Source organism: Carassius gibelio, chromosome A13 (assembly GCF_023724105.1).
Source record: "Carassius gibelio isolate Cgi1373 ecotype wild population from Czech Republic chromosome A13, carGib1.2-hapl.c, whole genome shotgun sequence".
Lineage (NCBI taxonomy): Eukaryota > Metazoa > Chordata > Actinopteri > Cypriniformes > Cyprinidae > Carassius > Carassius gibelio.
Window position 1 is genome coordinate 19,712,660 of NC_068383.1, and position 20,901 is coordinate 19,733,560.

Genomic DNA, 20,901 nt, shown 5'->3' on the forward strand with positions numbered 1-20,901 from the left:
GAGCAGCCTCATCTAACACGAGCAAGCACGCACATCTTGAAAACATGAGGACATTTTCCAGTGTGTACGTGTACAGATGCAAGTTGAGCAGGGGGAGGCCTGTCTGAACTCTGAATGTTCCACTTGAGAGTGGAATGTGGCACACCCTGATGTTTAATTCAGTTCAGCATAGAAAACATGATTAAAACAAACATCAGAACACTACACAGGGCACACAACACAGCAAACCAGGCCACTGAGTGATTCAGGACAAACAAGCTCTATAGGAAATCTGTTTTGCAATGTTTCTTATTAGTCATCATCAGCTCAAGAGCAGCAAACAACAAACCACAACTTAAAAACATATTCATAGCAACAGAAACGCAGCTTGTTTTAAAACAAGTTTACTCATCCAACAAATGAAATATATATCCTTATTTACCAAAATCAACTCGGATATATTTCCAATTTACATTTACTTTTGGATGGTAAACTAATTTCTTTGTTTTTGTGCATTAGTGTACTACTATGCCTCTAGAGACATTTTGATCAAATATTTGGTCATGAAGTGATGTTTGTCACAGTCCATGAAAATGAAAAGTTTTACAAGGGTATTAGAACCAGTTTCTGTATTAATGATATTATAACTCCACCTTGCTCATGTAAACAATGCATTTTACACTAACGAGAGACAAAATAATTAATCATTTATGAAAAATGTCAGTCGTTTAAATCCTTTAGTTAGTTTAGTTTGGTTGCTTTAACTTCACTGAAGAGCAACTTGAACCTACTTTCGATTTCCATAAAAGGTTTCTTTACAACTGGATATTTTCTGTATAAACCCAAGTATGTACAGACAGGGCCAAAACGCGTAGCCAGTCATTTCTGTCGACAGGAGGAAATGTGTCGTTAAATGGCACAGCAGTATGAATCTGATATATTAACCACTAACCCATGAGTCAACCCATGAGTGAAATATGACCCTTTATTCAAATACAGCCACCTCCCCTATTCCTGCCTGCGGACACTGTGACATTCATCCACAAACTCAAGGTCACCATAACCTACATGATTGGATCAAATGGCACAAAATTAATAAACAATGTTACCACAACTTTTGGCAAGCATGAGCACTCTTTCTATAAGCATAATTGTAATCTTATTAAATATAAACCAAGGTCATATCTCATATGCAGCTGTGGAGCAAGTGTTACAAGTTTAAGATGCATATTTCAGTATGGTCTTGATCCCATTTCAACAGATCCATTCAATTATTTGTTGGACAGTTAGATAATGTTCACGGTTTACATACTACAGTATACTGACAGGAATAGCAGGTTTTTCTGCTATCATGTACTTTGGCCAGGAGGAACACGTATACGTGCGCCTCTGCACACGCCTCCCATCATGCATCATTCTGCTCTAGCAAAATGAAAGCACGTGTTTATTGCATATCTCATTTACAATGCAGCAGCCTTATAAAATGTATACATTGTGAGTGTGGTGTGCTTGTGCTTTTTGTCCCCTCAAAATGAACAACTCACTTTCAACTGAGATCATATCTTAAACATTAAATGAGGTCACATTATGTCACAAAACTTGTTATTTGCTCACATTTAAGTATCTTATCTTGTGTGCTCAAACGCATGCGCACTGAACGACAATGAACACAGGAAGTGTGAAAGTATGCTATCTGTACCGGCTTTACTTTTTTACCGAATAGCCTGTTAGTAGATGGTAAAACAGATCCAGTCTAGTCACATGCTGCAGTCTGAAAAGAGGTACTTAGTCATCAGCATATGTTAACGGGTTTGATGAATGTGCCTTTGTTAAAAAAAAACAACAACAACATTTATTTTAAATCAATATGGTTCATAGACTCATGAGCATGACTAAACACTTCAGGTTAAAACTGAAGAGCTAAACAGGGAATTAAAACTGCTCCACTGTACCAAAGTGAAACCCGCACAGACAGGAAGAGACTGACAGGAAGAGACTTATTTGATTCTATACTCTGACCTATATATAAAACAACCACAAAACACAGCCAGTAGTGGGTTTACTGTTACATTCAGTCATTTAGCAGATGCTTTTATCCAAGGCGACTTACAAATAAGCACAATGGAAGCCATCAAAATCAACAAAAGAGCAATGACATACAAGTGCTAACAAGTCTCAGTTAGCTTAAACGCAGTACACGTAGCAAGGTTTTTAAAATGATATAATAAATAAAAAGAAAACACAGGGCTCAGCTGCTCGGATTGAGTTGGGCAGGTGACTCCACCGGGAGGGAACATTTCATTTAAAAGACTGTGACTGGCTTTATTTTTAAGTTTAGTGCTTTAACTTACAGTACACATTTTTCTTTTTATCTTATATTAAATTAAAGTTTTTTGTTAAATAATTATATTTCATTTCAGATTTCAGTTAACAGGATATGTGTATATACAGTCATGGGCAAAAATATTGGCACCCTTGGTAAATATGATCAAAGGAGGCTGTGCAAATTAATCTGCATTGTTAATCTTTTTGATCTTTTATTTAAAAGAAAATCACAAAAATCTTAACTTCCATTGGATATTAAGAATTTAAAATGGGGGGAAATATCATTCTGGAATAAATGTTTTTCTCAAATAAAAGTTGGACACAATTATTGGCACCCCTAGAAATTATTTTGAGTAAAATATTTCTGAAGTATATTCCCAGTCATATTCACAATTTTGCGGACTCCAGGATGATTATGAACATGAAATTATCCAGCCATGACTTCCTGTTTCACAGAAATATAAATAGGAGGGAAAACAAAGCTCAAATGCCCTTAATCATCAATCACAAAGAGAAAAACCAAAGTATATATTCCTGATGTGTAGTAAAAGATAACTGAGCTTCACAAATGAGTGAAGTGGCTTTAAGAAAAGAGCTAGAGCAGTGAAAACTCCCATTTCCACCATCAGGACAATAATTAAGGATTTCCAATCAACATAAAATGTTACGAAACAGCCTGAAAGAGGACGTGTGTCTATATTGTCCTAATGCATGTGAGAAGGAGAGTTTAAGTGGGGAAAGGACCACAGCTGGAGAACTGCAGTAAATAGTTGAGTCTCATGTTTAGAAAACCTTAAAAAAACAGCACCTACATCACCACATGTTGTTTGGGAGGGTTTCAAGAAAAATTATCTTAGCTCATCCAAAAACAAACTCCAATCTATGGTCAGATGAAACTAAAAAATTAGCTTTTAAGCAGCAATCACTCATGAAGGATATGGTGAACACAGACATAAAAAGTACCCCATGTGTACAATAAAATATACTGTTGTATTTTTGATGTTGTGTGCCTATATTTCTGCTGCAGGTCCTGGACATCTTATTTAGATACATGACATCATGGATTCGATCAAATACCAACAGATTGAAAAAAAGGAAAAGTGACTGACTCTGTAAGAAATCTTATAATGGGCCATGTTTGAATCTTTCTAACTGTCAAATGAAGGTTTCAAAAAGTGTTGAATTAAAGGGGGCCGTTAATTGTTGCCAATGTGTATTAGAGAAAAACATTTATTTCATAATGAAATTTCTCCCCATTTTAAATTATTATTATCCAATGAAAGGTTAGACTTTTTAAAATTATTTTAATAAAAGATCAAAAGGATTAACAATGCAGATTAATTTTCACAGCCTTCTTTGATTATATTTACCAAGGGTGCCAACATTTTTGTCCATGACTGTATATCAACCAAGAATCTTGTGTGTGAACAGGAATTGCATAAAACCAAATATCTGATTGCAGTTTCATTAGCTCTTGCTATTTGAACATGAAATATGATCAGAAAATCAGAGATCAAAATGTGGGTCAGTGGGAGTGCGGAGACAAACTGACTGACCTTTCATTGACATAATGAATGTTCATCCTCCCTCCCTGTCCTAGCAGTATATGAAATACTACTGGAATTGACACAGATTTCTCAATCTCTGAATCAGAAGAGGGAGAAATATAAATTGTGAACTATTGGATCCAAAATGCATCCTTTCAATTATTATGAGCTAAAGAGAGCACTTGAGGAGCATCTGAGGCACAGATCTGGAGTGAATGTGACATTCTCAGGGCAGACAACAAATCTGAATTATGGGCAAATCTGATCTCTGTATATTGTTGTGGCCTTGCCTTTGCATAAAACAATTAGAAATGTAAAAATGGCACTGAACAAATAATAAAACTGAATCAAAGACTCCACAGACAGAAAACCTATAGCCTCATAAACTGGTAGGGAAAATATTAAATAAAGGCTTGATTGAGCACTGTAAGAACATCTTAATGTAAAACACCAGAATATATTAAGAGAATAAGACAGGAAACAAAAACAAGAAATTATTTTATGAGAAGAATAATTTGTCTTAAACTGATTAAACCGAAATAGGGAATAATGAAAATCATACTGGTCACTGATCATACAAAATCACATATCTGAACTGGCTTGAGAAAAAAATCACATATCTGAACGGGCTTGAGGCCTTTTAAACCAAGGGGAAGCTGAACAATAAGATCTGGATTTAAAATCAGGATTTCTAACCTGAAGACATGCACTTATGAGTTTATTATTAAACAGAATATTTTCATAGTGAACAAAGGGTTTATGCTCAGTTCATTTTATTATTCTCTAGCTCTTTGGGGTTTTTTTAATCAGAGAAAGCTACAAGCTGCAGGCATGTTATTGCACTCCACTAAACTCATACACTGCATACTTTAAGCTGACGTTTTGAGACATTTACTCAATAGCACTTTTTTTTAAATTAATAATCAGTCACCAAATAACATCATCCTGCTCTCCTTTCTCAGAACAATACACTCAATGATATCCACTTAAAACTCAAAGATCAAACGCACACACCTTTGTTTTCCTGTCAAGTTGGAGACGTTCCATCTATTGTTTTATACTGAGCTAATGAGCAGTTCTTAAACTACGTTTATCGCTCTGATACTTCTAGAAGTGTGCTTGGTACCATGTATATGGCAAGGGAGTCCTGGCTGATAAATTGAGCTTGTGCAAGTGTTTTGAAAGCCCAAAGTATCATCAGCACAAGCGGTCTATGTACTCGATTTACTGTACTTTTTCTCCTCCCAGCTCCTGGATTAAGGGCTGAACTGCAGGATCTGAGAGTAAAGAGTGGACAGAGAGACTTATACCAATGAGAATGTGCTAAAAACACTACAACTACCATTCAAAAGTTTGGAGACTTTTTCAAAGGAATTTAAACTTAAATGAGTAACATTTCATTCAAATAAATGCTATTCATTAAAAAAAAAAAAATCATGGTTTCCAGAAAAATATTAAGCAGAACAACTGTTTTGAAACATTGATAAGAAATGTTTCTTGACCAGCAAATCAACATATTAGAATTATTCCTGAAGGATCATGGCACACTAAAGAGTAATGATGATGAAAAATCAGGTGTGCAACACTGAAATAAATAACATTGTACTTCTACAAATTAAGTATTGATTTGAATCTGTGTTTTGGATACAAATAAAACATCATGCATATACTATCTTCTCTTTCTTTTAAATATATATTTATTCACACTAGTACCTGAGAAACTCTACATGGACAGAAATTATGAGAGATCTTTATTTAATCAAAGATGCATAAAAGTGGGTGAGCAAATAATTTTTTTGAATTTCTTGTTTTGATTATCAATTTGAGTTTCTGTGTCATCTGGTCCTTCTCTTTCATATAAAGTTTTCTTTTTGTTTTTCTTATCCATTGTATATCGTTTTCTGTGAAAACTAACACCGCTACTTGCATTAACAAATCATGTGACCATGGCAACAGTCTATTTTTTGTTTTATTACAAACCCTTTGCCTAGAGAAGGGTTTAAGGGATTATATGCAACACCTCAATTGGTGCCAAAGGGGAGCAAAGCCATGTGAAAACTTGTGTACGTGTATTTTTATTGCAAAGAGCTTCTTTCACATTGTCATTATGGGGTATTGTTTTTAGAATTTTGAGGAAAATAATGAATTATATATATATATAAACTATTGATTTTAATGTTTTTCTCTCTACATTTTAATACCATTTATAATCATCACGTGAAAATAATTATAGGCTTTTATAGTATCAACATTTATCATTCCCAAGATGGCAACCGACCACTGAACCTCACGTGCAATGAAATGGTATAACTTATCAATGTTTAAACTATTAACGTTGCCTAATGCATCCCGATTAACTTTTTTTTTTTTTTTTATAGCAGCCGGTATTAACTATATCATGTACCAATATGCTACTAAACCATTCCAAACACAGCTTGTAACTATATTTCTGACTATTAGACCATCCTTACCATCCTAGTTTCCCAAAAATCGAGCGCAAAAGGTTAATAACACACTGAGCATTTGAGAGAGTGAGAGAATAAGAAATAAATCCACCTCTGTACAGCATCCGTGAAAATCTCAGATTGCAGAAGGAACACCTTTTATGGAGACATAAATAGAAAATCTCTTAGCAGATAATTTCAGATATAACATGTACCAGATGTTGGCACATTGTTCTTCAGTATCTTACATTCCACATGCATGAAAGTAATATACACAACAGATACAAAACAGGCCGTAACAGCCTTGAACTGAGAGCACCAGTGGAAAGACACTGCTATCACCACATAAATGAACACAAATGGAAACACCACAATCAAAGCTTTCATGATGTTGTCTGACATTCTGCTCTAAAATAAAACACGTCATGGGGAGCATAAATTTCCAAGTCACTCTATCTTGTGTTCTCTATGAGGGGACAGATATCGGTGTACTAGCTGCATTCAGCAGCTGGCAGTCATACAAAGCCACCATGTAAAGAGCACAAGAGAAAGAAACTATGAAGATATGGTTTTTTCTCCATTCCAGTATAATTTATTGTAGTAAAACAATCAACTAAAAAAAAAAAAAAAAAAGGCAAACAAATAACAAGGAGCATCAACCTGTACTGGTTTTTAAATATCATGAACTTATAATAAATTAATGTAAAAGCCCATCTAGCTGTTAACAGTTCTTTTTAATAACTAAATAAAGCTAACAAAAAAAGACTTTACAAAGGTGTGTTCAGGTGACGTCCTTACATTCAAGAGATTTAGAAGAGTCTGCATTTATTCTTAAAGAAATATTCCACCCCAAAATGAACATTTTGTCATTAATCACTTACCTCCATGTCGTTCCAAACCCGTAAAATCTTCTTTCGTCTTCAGAACATAATTTAAGATATTTTAGATGAAATCTTGAGACTGTCCCATAGACCGCCAAGTTAGTTACACTGTAAGAGTCCAGAAAAGTATGAAAAGCATCGTCATAATAGTCCATCTGCCATCAGTGGTTCAACCGTTACGTTACGAAGCAACAATAATACTGTTTGTAAGTGAAAACAAAAATAACGACTTTATTTAACAATTCCTTTGTCGAAAAGTCTCCTCTGTGTCTCTCCACATCACTCAAACAGCCTTCTGTTTCAGCCACGCCACAAGGATGCACTGTTTTCTTTCAAATAAAAGCCTAAATACACATAGAAACCTTGTGAAATCAAGTAGAAATCCTTGTGGCGCGGCTGACACAGAAGAGCGTAGGCAGTTTGAGTGATGTGGAGAGACAGAGAAGACTGTTGACAAAGGAATGGTTGAATCCATTTTTGTTTTTTCTTCGCTAACAAACAGTATTCTCGTCGTTTCATAACATTACGGTTGAAACACTGATGGGAGATTGACTATTATGACGATGCTTTTCATACTTAACTGGACCTTGACACTGTTATTTACTTGCCAATCTATGAGACCGTCTCAAGCCTCCCGGTTTTCATCCAAAATATCTTAAATTTTGTTCCGAAGATGAACTAAACTTTTATGGGTTTGGAACGACATGGGGGTAAGTGATTAATGACAATTTTCATTTTGGGGTGAAGTATCCCTTTAAACTCTACAACAGTCTCCATCAGCCTCAGGTATGCCTCTAGTCACGTGGTTTGGTAGCAAAGGTGAGGTATCCTGTGTGTCCTGCCATTTCTCTGGGAGGTGTGGCAGTCCTGCAGATCACAGAGGTGTTCCCGGAGTTTGGGACTTCATCTTGACTAAGATCTGAAGCCACCTGGCTGCTCCTGGAGTCCTCCTCCGGTCCGAAGTCTGGTGAGGGCAGAGTGACAGTACGAACGTCATGTACTCGGAGCAGAACCTCCAGTGTGCAGATCTCCTCAAAGCCATGGTCCAATAATGCCTCACAAGTCCTCTGGACCTGCTCTATACATGGCGAGAAGGAACAGATACGACCTCCTGAAGACAAAGCCAAGAAGAAAAGAGAAGCAGTAAGTTAATTATTGACTGACATTTTTAGGTGGCTTTCACTCTAGACCGCATTCACGTTATCCAAATGAACAAACCTCTGATGTTTTCTCAGCTCAGATACGCATCCACAAGTTGTATTCCACCTAAAATGGGTGATTTGAGGTATGGTTCATGCAAACTCAGAAGTTTTGTTTCTGATGTGAACCGAATGACAAATATTGGTCAAACTGTTTTTATGCCTTTTCTCATTCACTGTCCTAATAAGCATGACTGAATTTATTTTTCATTTCCTCATTTGCCTTCGGCAGAAACTAACTCCCACATTCTTTTGAACCTTTGCATTACGTTCATGAGAAGTAGACACGTGAGCCATTCTGTCTTGGCGCTTTGGAAACAACTAGTTTCTGCACTATTTTGCTCCAGAAGTTACGAACGAAAACAAATGTCTTTTTAAAAAGGTGTCCATAGTTATTACATCTACAGTAATTTGTTGTTCTGTCTCTTCCGTTTTCTGTCTTCAATGGTAAAACAACAAACTGGGTCAGGTGATTTACAACCAAACTCTAGTTTAAACGAGTAAATTGTTTAGCATTATTTTATTTACTGAACTTTTGGAGAGAAAACTTGCAAATCACTGGACAAAGAATGAATCCTTATATTGTACTTGTCGAGCACCTGTGTTTGCACACATTAAGTCGTGGCCTGAGAGTTTGAGAGAGTTTGACTCCTAACCCTAAGGTTGTGGGTTCGTTTCTCGGGCCGGCAATACCACGACTGAGGTGTCCTTGAGCAAGGCACCGATCCCCCCAACTGCTCCCCACGCGCCGCAGCATAAATGGCTGCCCACTGCTCCGGGTGTGTGTTCACAGTATGTGTGTGTTCACTGCTCTATGTGTGTGCACTTTGAATGGGTTAAATGCAGAGCACGAATTCTGAGTATGGGTCACCATACTTGGCTGAATGTCACTTCACAATTCACAATCAACAGGAGTATACTCTGAATGGCTGTGCATACGAGCAAAACACCAAAGTATACTTTGAAATTTAGGATTCATAGTGAAACCTTACATCAGAAAATTACACTTCAGCATGTAGTTTCATGGACCTAGTGGAATAAAACTTTAGAAAACCTCCAGAAATGGTTCTTTAAAGCTGCGGTAGGTAACTTTTGACGCTCTAGCGGTTAATAAACAGAACTTCTTGCGTCTTGCGGAAGAACATCGTAGCCGGAACTACTTCTCTCTGTTTATGTCTATGAAGAATCACAAAGATACTGGGTTACTCCGCCGCGGTACCCCCGAAGCAATCTAAAATAGTCCGAATATAAACACTTATTATAGGTGCACCCTAGTGATTCAGGACAAGCTAAAAACACGGTTTGGAAAATGGATTCATGTGTACTCGCTTATTATATACATTTTTCTACATTTTGAACACAAACAAAGTTACGGACCACAGCTCTGATTGGTTGTTTCTTACCGGGAGCGGATGAATTTCTGCAAATGGCAATAGGACCACTGGGAGGAGCCAGAGGAGCTTGATTTTTTTTCACTGATTATTCGTCTCATATTCTACTGTGAGGACATAATGACAGGTTTAACAAATATGTAAAAAAAATATATTTACAAAAGTTACCTACTGCAGCTTTAATAATGTTTGGATCTCTGTATTACTGCCTATGACTAACTTTGGCCTTAAGCTTGCATCTGTTCCTTATCAAACCACTGAATGAATACACACATATCTAGCACTTGGGTTACATTCTGTGCAAACATAAATATCGGTTTCTTAGTAGTTTTATTGAATCTCCCTGTTGAACAGTAACAAACGTTACTATTTGTAAAACCTTATCAAACACCCAAAAGGGAAGTTAACTATTGTGGCTAATGTCAAGACTGAATCTAGAAATGGGGAACATGGAACAAGAACATTTTTATTCAGTGCTTTTTAAAGGAAGTGCAACTGAGACCTTGTTTTTAGTTTTATATGTAGAGCCACAAATCAGTAACTGTTTTAAACTTATTAGTAGACCCAGAAATTGATATTCCACATATGTTCTGCATTCCTTTCAGGTGTAAATCTGCAGAATTCTTGTGGAGTGGATGCAAAGCTGAAGTATTTTACTAGAAGCATCAAACCCAACTGCAAAACGGATTACGGTCTTCAAACAAGTCTTAAACACACCCCTTAACTGCCACTGTAAGAAGCCCACCCCAAAAATCACATTATTGGCTGAGCCAATAGTTACGTCATACTCTGTTAGGCTGCTCAAACAATTAAAACAGTAAAAAGAGAAATCTGCAGAGATTTCAGCAACCTCTGTGGGCGCAGATTTCATGCAGGCCTGCTGAGAATAGTCAGGAAGTGATGTACAGAATACGGTTCCTTATTACTGGAAACATATGTAAAGGGTCAGAGAGCAGTCAACATGCTCTTGTTTGCATATTCTTGCCTTACTGTTAAACGGTCTTATAATAACCTGGATAAACAGAGGAAGGGTGTTTAAGGGTCTGAGACGGTGGTTCTCTTCCACTCCTTTGTCATCTTTCTCCACTAACACAAATGGAGGGAATTTGGACTAAAGGTGGTATTACTAACATGCACAAGAATAGCCACTGCTGATCAGAGTAAGAAGATAGACACAGTGCTGTGAGGAGAGGAGTATAATGAGGAAGACAATGGGAAGACAATGGGTGTAGTTTACTCTTTGGATCTGTTGTTTTAGATTCAATCACATTCACTTAATTCACCATGACCCCATCCCTTACTTTCAACATCCATTATAGAACTACAATTTGTAAAATCTGAAAAAAAAAGAGCACTAGGTATCATACACATGATGACTTTGTAAATGGTTACAGAGGGAAAACTATGCATCAGACACTACCAGACTTTTAAATCACTCAGAACAAAAACCTTCACCTTGTTTCTAGGAGACACATGACAAATGAAATCAACATATGTTCTAAAATCTGCTTAAAATATTAAACATGCTTACAGTGTTTTCCTCCAACATACTATGGAAATTCATAACTCTTTTAGGTTTTGGCAAATTGGTAGTGAAAGGTGGGATCTCAATGCATTTTTCATCGGTTTGAGCCTGGCTGAATGTTAGGTTTGGACTGGACCTCAGTTTTGTTTCGTTTTCTCTAAAAATATATTTTTTTGTATGAATCAAATGGAAGTCTGTGCCCATCATACAAATACTCAATTTTTTTGTGAATTCTGTCCAAATTCTGCTGACTGGGTTTGATTTTCGGCAACTAGTGTTGAGTCCTCCAGACAACAAATTGGCCATAAGTCTGTTCAAAAACTCATATAGTATATCAGTCTTTGGATTGTTGTTTTTGTTTTGTTTTTTGCAACGGAATAGGAATGTATTATGTGATTGTATTGATTTGGAGGACAGCAAACACGCTGTAATATTTTTAACCAATGTGATGCAATAAATCATTGTTTTATTTGTCACACCTCTCCTGGGAACAAGGCACATGTTTGTATGGGTCTGTGTGTGTGTGTGTGTGTGTTGTGTTTCTGAAAACTTGTGTGTGATTCCTATTCTTTTCTCAAACTATTTACAAAGTTGGCTTAGTGTTTTAAATCTAGCCTTTAGAATTTGCCCAAAAGAAGGGTTCTTAGTCTCTTTTGGAACTGCTTTTGTGTCTGGAGTGCACTGCTGATGCCTTTATATTCTGCCTATGTAGGCAGCTTCTAGAATTTGAAACAGGGTGATGTATGGCTAAAGACTGTCGATGAAGAGCACTAACAGAAGTATATTTCAAGCCAGAGAGAGATGTTTATTGTGTCATTCCTCTGACAAATAAGGCCTTTCCATGAAAACGGTCATAAACAGAGACATTGGGTCTCCTGGCAACTGGGCTCTGGGAAAGAAAGGAGCCACACCAACATCTGGGATTCTCTGGGAACTTAAACCAGAAAACAAGACCAACTATCAGGCCAACAACTGGCTTGTAGTTAACCACAGCTTACATAGACAAAGCTGTGCTTTTTTTGTGAGGAGAACTGATAAATATTGCACAACACAAGTTGAAAGAAACAGAAAGAGGCCAACAGATGCGTGTCTGAGCTTCACAGAGCAATCCCTATGCTCACTTAAGTCTCTCTGCCTGCCCCTTTATGGTCATTACCCTGCCAGCCAAAACATTCAGCATGTGTGTATATTACAAATCAGATTGTGAGTCTCCAAGAGGGGGTGTAGTGTGAAGGAAGGCAAAAATTCCAATTACATGAGACAGAGAGACTTTGAAAAAAAGATGTCCAGGAGATACTCTCTGAACAAGGCATTGAAACTGCTTTTGAATGCACAATCACTTTTTCCTTTTACTTTTGAGCTTTGTGATTGCACGTGCTCTGTGTAAACTACAGCGCCAGCACTTACCACACATTTTACAAGATCAGATGCTTGTCAGTGGTGCTCAAGATCTGTAAATCATTGACATCATCCTCAGTCATCTTTCCTTACTCTGTTAATGTGGTAAGTGAAATCTCATGTACTGTAATGTAACAGGCTAAAGCCAGCAAGCAGCTAACAATGTACCTTTAGTGGCTCACGTTATTTTATTAGAACGTGTATTATTTGTTTTCCGTGCCTTTCTGAATACAGACACCAACCCATCCTGCATATCACATCCCCTGCACAGCCTGGAACATAACATTTATTGGCACGATCTGCCATTTTCACTATCCTAGCTTGTTTTTTACAATACCTGCATAGCTTCTGATGATTCAGCTGTGCAGGTTCGGCTGACATAGAACTTGGGTGGGTGGGTATACGCAAATGTTGGGTGTAACTATAAGTGATCCCGACTGTAATGTCACAGTCAGTGTTATGTTCTGATTTGCCTATTATTTATTGGTCTTTTGCATGCACAAGATTGGTGTTTGAGGCTCACGGTATGTCATTACCTTGTACAGAACTGTTATTATTCAGTTCTGTTTTATAATTTTTTGTGAACTCATGAGCAATATACCCATACAATTTCCAAAGAGTTTGTAAAGTATGGTCTGTCAAATGAATTTCTCAAATGTATTAAATCCCAGCACCTGTTGCCAATAAACGAATCGTTTAACTACATCTCAGCTTCATCCTGTACCAAGAACGTAAAGTGATAGGTTAAAAGCCAAGGGCTGTGCGTTTTATGAAAATTCCTTTCAATATTTTACTGACGCACGAGAATAATCCATTGCTGACCCCTTACTGGGATACTGACTAGTCTGGGCATGCCCAGCAGGACAAAGTGGGTAGTGGTTCCTATAGAAACAGCCACTTGCTAAAGTAGTCAGGTCACTTCTGAAAAGACCAGTTCTGACATGGCCACTCGATGAAACCAAATATTTGTTTAATCAGAATGATCATTGAGACCACAGACAAAACAGATACACACACACAAGCTATGAATGCTGTTCAGACTGGGAAAACTCAAGCCAAAGATAAAACCAAGATGCAAATATGGAGAGTAATGGCCCTCTGTTAATGGTTCACAGACGCTGCATCCATAACAGAGATGAAAACAAACATAGAATACAGATTTAAATCAATTATTATGATTCTCACCCCAAACCTCCTGTTCCCTGGAGGTTATCTGGCCATTTCTTTGAAGTCAATGGCAGACGAGGGGAGTTAAAGAGATAGTTCAGCCAAAAATGTACATTTGAAAACGAAAACCCTCAAGTTGTTCCAAACCGGTATGAGTTTCATTCTTCTGATGAGAACAAAAGAAGGTATTTTGAATAATGTTGGTAACCAAACAGTAGACGGTAACCATTGAATTCAACAGTATGGAAGAAAATACAATGGAAGTCAATGGCTACCATCCACTGTTTGGTTATAAACATCATTCAAAATATCTTTACTACTACTTTTGTTCTCAACAGAAGAAAGAAAGAAAACTCAAACAGGTTTGGAACAACTTCAGGATGAGTCAATTATGATAAATTATAATAATTTTCATTTTTTTGGATAAACTATCCCTTTAAGGAAGATATTACACACTGCAACTTTAAACATGGAGTCACCATAGTTTTTTCTTTTGAAAATATATCATTATTTCACTATGTTATTCTTTGAAGTACATTGGAACACAACATAAATATAGTACCACAGTAATATATTGCATCAAAGTACCATAATTACATAGTACTTTTAATAAGTGTGTGCAAACTGTTCATTTTTGTGCTAGAACCACTTTCGTGTCTGAACTGAAGTTGTGAGTTCATAACTGTGGTATTTCTATCTTGTAACTTGAAGACTCATTTCAGTGGCTTCATGTGTGAGGAAGTCATGGGGACAGAGTAACACATGACATTTAGCATTAATATGGTAATGTTGCTTTAGTTATCTCACAGTTGTGCGCTCTCACCTCTGCATTTAATGGCGCTCTTGGCATGTGTGATTGCCTCCCATGGAGAGGGGATGTCTAAAAACACTGCATCGGCTATTCCTGTGATGCCAAAGCCATCCTTGCACACATCCTGGTTTCTAACAGTAACCAGGTGAGACACCTTGTGCTCCTTGAACTCCTGGATGGCCTTTTCGGCTCGCTGAGCGTGGAACTCCACTGTGTGCAGGTGGCCGGTGGGAGCAATGGTCCGCAGAATAGAGTGAGACAGAGAGCCGCTGCCTGTACCTGGAAGACAGGCACAACATCTACTGTGATAGCAAGCCATGGGAATAAGAGGTCCGAGTTTGATATTAACTAACTCACCAGTAAGACTTTGGTTACTCTTTGAAACACAAATCAAGATATTTTATTGAAACCGAAGAGATTTCTGTCCCATCACTGAAATTCTACTCCACCAAAATATTCAAACTTCAAAAAGTTTATAAAGAGACTGTAAAATTAAAACATAAGTTTTCCCAAAAGACATGATCAGCATTTAATTTTTATTCACATCAATTTTGATCAACTGTTTTAAGCCAATTTATTATTTAGAAATCTCAATACCACAACTGGCATATATTTATACATAATTTGGGTCATAATATGCACCATAAACAATCTTTCAATCTGTGTAAAAAGGGAGTTACCGGTGATTACATTTTTACTTGCTACTGGAATACCTTTGTAATGAACCTCTTTTTCAGAATAAAGGCATAAGCTTAATTACAAAATGACCTGTGGAATTAGAAAATGTGTACATAAATGTAGTCAGTACCCTCCTCTGTGCAACTAGACCATCTTTACATACACAAAAAGATTCCGATTTATAGAAGAATCAAAATAAAAACAATTCTGCCTATATCAAAGGGAGAAAAAGGTAATTTACAGAGAAACTGACAACACCATAGTGTCTTGCACATGCACACAGTCTCATGATCTACATTTTTCAGTTCACTGCACTATTGTGTGCTTTTGCACATACTAACTGAAAAACGGACTGTTTTCTCTTGTCCTTTTGCATTATCAGCACGTTTTTCCTGTTTAACACTGTAAAGCTGCTTTGACAATCTGTACTGTATAGAGCGCAATATAAATAAAGGCGACTTGACTGCAATAAATGGCAAAAGCAAGCATCTCTAATATTTCCACAAGAGAACAGCAGAAATATTACATGAATGTTTAGAATTCTGTCCACTACCATGAATATACCAATAACAGAAAACCTCTAATTAAAGGGAAAAACACATGCTTATATAAGTGGTAGTTTAAAGTTAAATACAGCAGTCATGTGTGCATGAACATGAATGTTAACACATTCTGGTGTTAATGCCCCGTCTTCCTCTTCAAGAACCCATTAGCAGTTCTCATAGCAACAATAGGGTCAATGTTTGGTCAACAGCATTGCATTCAGATAGAACAGAATGACTGACGTAAGACAAGAGGCTCAGCAGGGGAGAAAGAACACACAGAACGTTTCCAAAGAAATCTCCGATATTATCCTTGAATGATAATAAAGCATCAATACTGCACATATACCAACCAAATCTGTGGCACAGTCAGCCTCGACTGAACACTGCTCAGACACCCACCACAACCTAACTCAACCTTAGTCAATCTTTACAATAGACATTGTTTCATAGCAGTTTACATAAGCGTTATATCTATATAAATGCTTTTCATGAGCGTACCGTATGAAAAATGTTTTTTTGCTATGCCAAAGACAGTTTTTAATGTGTTAGATGTTCTATAAACAGAAACTTATTTTAGAGCTTCAATGCTCAGGCATGTCAGTTTAAAGCTTCTGAGAGCACTAATGCAGAGTTAGTGCTTCTGGTCAAATGAGGTGAAAACAAGACCACATATGCTAAAAAAGCTTCTCTCTCAGTGATAGATAGTTGCTTTATTCAATGTTAAGCAAAACTTGCCAACATGAAAGATGTTTCTGACTCATGAAAAAAAAAGGTGTTTTTTACGATGCAGCAAGACAGTTTTTAATGTGCTAGATGTTCTATAAACAGAAACTTATGTTAGAGATTCAATGCTCAGGCGTGTCTGTTTAGAGCTTCTGAGAAAACTTATGCTGTGTTAGTGCTTCTGGTCAAATGAAGTGACAAAAAAAAAAGCCCACATATGCTAAGTTGCTTGCATGTTAAGTGCAAAACTTGCCAACATGAAAGATGTTTCCGAATTATGAATTACATGTATGCAGATAAAGTTGGATTCACTTCTATACTGAGCTTTCTACAAAGAACAGAATACAAAGTAGTACAATAGAGAAATACAATCTGTTATGCTGGGTGAAGAGTGGCAATGTGCGTTATTTTTATTTTTTATTTACACACTTGCGGCTTTTTCAGAGCAGCTGGGTTCACAGTAAATGCTGCTTCTCACAAACTCTATCTCTGTGAATTTAATATGCATTTGGGAATGCAATGTGCGCTAGGTTCACTATTTTATTCACATAATTGTCAACATTTTTGTGGGCAGTTGTTTACAGCATAAGTCTGAAAACCCTTAAAAGTATCTATTTCCATAAGCAGTAAAGTAATTTATCTTTGCCTCTGGATGTCTCAGAAGTAGCAATATGAGACATGAAATTTGTTTATGAATCAAATGTCATATAACAGGTCAAATTCCAATATATAAAGAAAAAAAAAAAATAGGTGGTTGTGTGTACCATTCTATATATAATGCATTTATTTTCTGCTCACATGCATGTCATGTAACCAATTACCAACATCAGAGAATCATGGAAATGCAAATGTGTTAAATAATTTCCCATTACAGAAGTACAAGCCTAAAATTCGAAGAATTTCCAAAACGCACAGAGACAGACAACAGGTTAAAACAAGGGAAAACAGTAACAGTGTTTTACAAGATGTAATTTGCTGGAATATTTGGGCTTCAATTTATACGACAAGCATTACAAAGTTTCTTCTAGACAAGCTAAACTGATTTTAAACTAAACGGAAGTTGAAAGTAGCATATTTCTACATGTTGAGACATGCTGTCATGGGGCTTATAGCATGAAGCCAGTTTAGTTCACTAGCCAGATAAGTATTACATTAGTTTGCACAAACTGATTTTATTTATTTATTTTTTTTATTGGTGATTTGCTGTTTGCTACTGATGACACGGTTTCTTGTGCATGCACTTCATGAACTCAGGTATTTACACACGACACCATTTTTAACTAAGACAATCAATTTTTTAATGCATTTTGGTCGTTCATTTACACGACAGTGGTAATTTGGAAACATAAATAGCGAGAACTGAAGTGAAGTTTTTAAAAAAATATTAAAGTTACTGCCTAGTATTGTATACTAAGAACATGAAAATTTCTGAAAACAGTGAGGTCGTACCCATGAAAATTAGGTGTTCGGTCTATAAGAATTTATCAAAGGAGGTTATTATCAAAACATACATTTAAATATTTCCCTTTTTATGTGTGTAGACACACAGTGTTTTTTTACAAAGTGACATCGCCAACTATTGGCCTGGCATGTATAATACAGCATTTTTTTGTCATTTTCACTCATCTATTTAAACGGGAATCGTTTTTGATGATCTTTTAATCTGTATGCCAAAACCTTTCAATTTTTTGTACAATCGTTATCGAGCAAATAGACCCACCGTTTTAAAGCCTAAGTTGACATAGATGATTAGTGTGCCTGAGTGGATTTGTTTGATTTGTTAAGTCAAATCTAATTCTGTAACCCTTGAAGATATAAGTATTGAAGATCTCTAAAAAAAAAAAAAAAAAAAAAATGAAGAAAGACTCATTGTTACCTGACTCGCAGACGACAGAGCCTGGTTTGAGCTCCAGCATCAGTGTGATGTTGGCGATGTCTGTAGTGTAGAGGATCTGTGTTCGGTGGGGAAGGTTGACAGTCCACAGCTCTGGGGTGGGGTGAAGCACATAAACCCAACCACCCTTACTGCAGGTCACTTTGGACCCAAACTGCTGTCCGATCAGGTCGCTGGAGTGCCGGATGACCCCATAGCGGGTTTGCGTCTGAGCTCCTGACTGAACCATAACAGGCATCATGGACTCATGACCCAGGAAGATAATGACCACATCCCCTTCTTGGATTATCTCGGAGTACTCCACAAAACTCATGAGGTACAGCAGGGTTCAGCTTCAGTGAAGAGTGTGGCCTCAGATGATTCAACACTGTTCTGCCATAAATAAAAACACATGAATGAACACATTATCTTCATAAGCTGGTAGACAAAACATTCACCGTCATATTTACATGCCCTTATATACTTTATAAACTTAAGTGAGTATTCATAATAACTTTTTATATATATATATATATATCGTTGTGTTTCTATAAACCTTAGACTAGAAATGTTCTCTCTGGTCAAACTCTGTTAAGAGTAAATTGACTCTGAACACAACCGCAGGATAAAGCGATAAAAAAATTTGACGTAAAATACAGTCATAATTTTTTTATTGACGTATAACACGGTTATCTTTTGTTTATAGGTTAATACGTACACATACCTAAAGACTGATAAAATAAATAAATACATATTTATTTATTACCATGTTATACGTCAACTTCTCAAAGTCCAGTCAGTGTGTATTTTGATTTAAATGTTTGTAACCGTTAGTGTCCGTTAGACTCAACATTACATTACCAGTGCCTGTGTGTGTTCCTGCAGTCCTGAGACGGCTCATAACAGCAAAACAAATGGGGCAGATGTAAGTTAACCTGTAAACAATGCATTTAATCATCTTTGTGAACATTTTTATTATTTTATGTGTAAGACTCAGCAAGGTCGCTGTCCTTAATGAGACGAACAGGAGAAACGGAGTGGCTAAAAACAGACTGTATAAAAAGGCTAAAAAAGGCTAAAACGCGACTTCGATTATATGAGAGCACAGATATAAATCTTTATACAAACAGCATGTTTCCTGAGGGCTACACTGAATATGAAATAACACGTTTTAAGGTGCCATCCATTACATCGCGAAAAAACTTATTTATTTTCAATAAGTAAACAGTAGTTACACGTTCGTTGATGAAATGTAAACGCGTCACACGTTTGAACGTAAGTTACATCGATATGTTTAACAAAAAGAAAGACTCGGAAACTCACCGTTCCTTTGGCAATGCTGTAGTTTTATGTTTGGGAAGGAGCAGAGACAGCACGTGTGTGCGGCTAGTTAGTTTGATAAACAGCGTGTATCCGTGAATTAGGTGCAGACGCGGTCTACGGAGCGGCTCTGTACATCATGTGCCTGGACTCAACCCGCATTTGAACCGTGATGTGAACGCGGTGCTCTCCATTTACAAATCTACGCTAGTCGCATAACGTCACGACTCAGTCTGTCTCGGGAGAATGACGTAGGAGTATTTTAAAGAAACATCTGTTGCAGAAATCAAATATGTGCGTGCTGGTTTAACTTTAGATTCACTAAGATAGTGTTTTACAGTCCCACAACCCAAATAAAGCTGAAGTATCCTTTCAAATCAGTAATGTGCTCCTGTTATGTCACCTCATATTATATATCATTTTGCATTATTAATATATATATATATACACAGTACAGATCAAAAGTTTGGACACACCTTCGCATTCAAAGAGTTTTCTTTATTTTCATGACTATGAAAATTGTAGATTCACACTGAAGGCATCAAAACTATGAATTAACACATGTGGAATTATATACATAACAAAAAAGTGTGAAACAACTGAAAATATGTCATATTGTAGGTTCTTTAAAGTAGCCACCTTTTGCTTTGATTACTGCTTTGCACACTCTTGGCTTTCTCTTGATGAGCTTCAAGAGGTAGTCACCTGAAATGGTCTTCCAACAGTCTTGAAGGAGTTCCCCGAGAGATGCTTAGCACTTGTTGGCCCTTTTGCCTTCTGTCTGTGGTCCAGCTCACCCCTAAACCATCTGGATTGGGTTCAGGTCCGGTGACTGTGGAGGCCAGGTCAAATTCTGACTCTACAATCTGAATGTCTCAACAGAAGTCGAGACTCATCAGACCAGGCAACATTTTTTCCAGTCTTCAACGGTCCAATTTTGGTGAGCTCATGCAAATTGTAGCCTCCTTTTCCTATTTGTAGTGGAGATGAGTGGTACCCGGTGGGGTCTTCTGCTGTTGTAGCCCATCTGCCTCAAGGTTGTGCGTGTTGTGGCTTCACAAATGCTTTGCTGCATACCTCGGTTGTAACGAGTGG

The 20,901-nt window shown here is 37.0% G+C and overlaps 1 protein-coding gene across 4 annotated transcripts; it reads right to left on the bottom strand.

Annotated features, from left to right (window-relative positions):
• Positions 1-6,423: 6,423 nt before the first annotated feature.
• On the bottom strand, positions 6,424-20,031 carry LOC128026435 (tRNA (adenine(58)-N(1))-methyltransferase catalytic subunit TRMT61A). Of its 4 annotated transcripts, none has more exons than XM_052613590.1 (5): positions 19,810-20,031; positions 19,348-19,421; positions 18,490-18,879; positions 14,680-14,946; positions 6,424-8,287 (listed from the first exon to the last, which is right to left on the bottom strand). In XM_052613590.1, the coding sequence occupies exons 3-5, from the start codon at positions 18,818-18,820 to the stop codon at positions 7,971-7,973; spliced, it is 915 nt and encodes a 304-aa protein (XP_052469550.1). In that variant the 5' UTR covers positions 18,821-18,879; positions 19,348-19,421; positions 19,810-20,031; the 3' UTR covers positions 6,424-7,970. The 4 variants fall into 4 exon arrangements, with proteins under 4 accessions (XP_052469550.1, XP_052469553.1, XP_052469552.1 ...); XM_052613593.1 differs by having other exon boundaries at positions 18,490-18,874; positions 19,810-20,003; XM_052613592.1 differs by lacking the exon at positions 19,348-19,421 and having other exon boundaries at positions 18,490-18,874; positions 19,810-20,004.
• Positions 20,032-20,901: the final 870 nt, after the last annotated feature.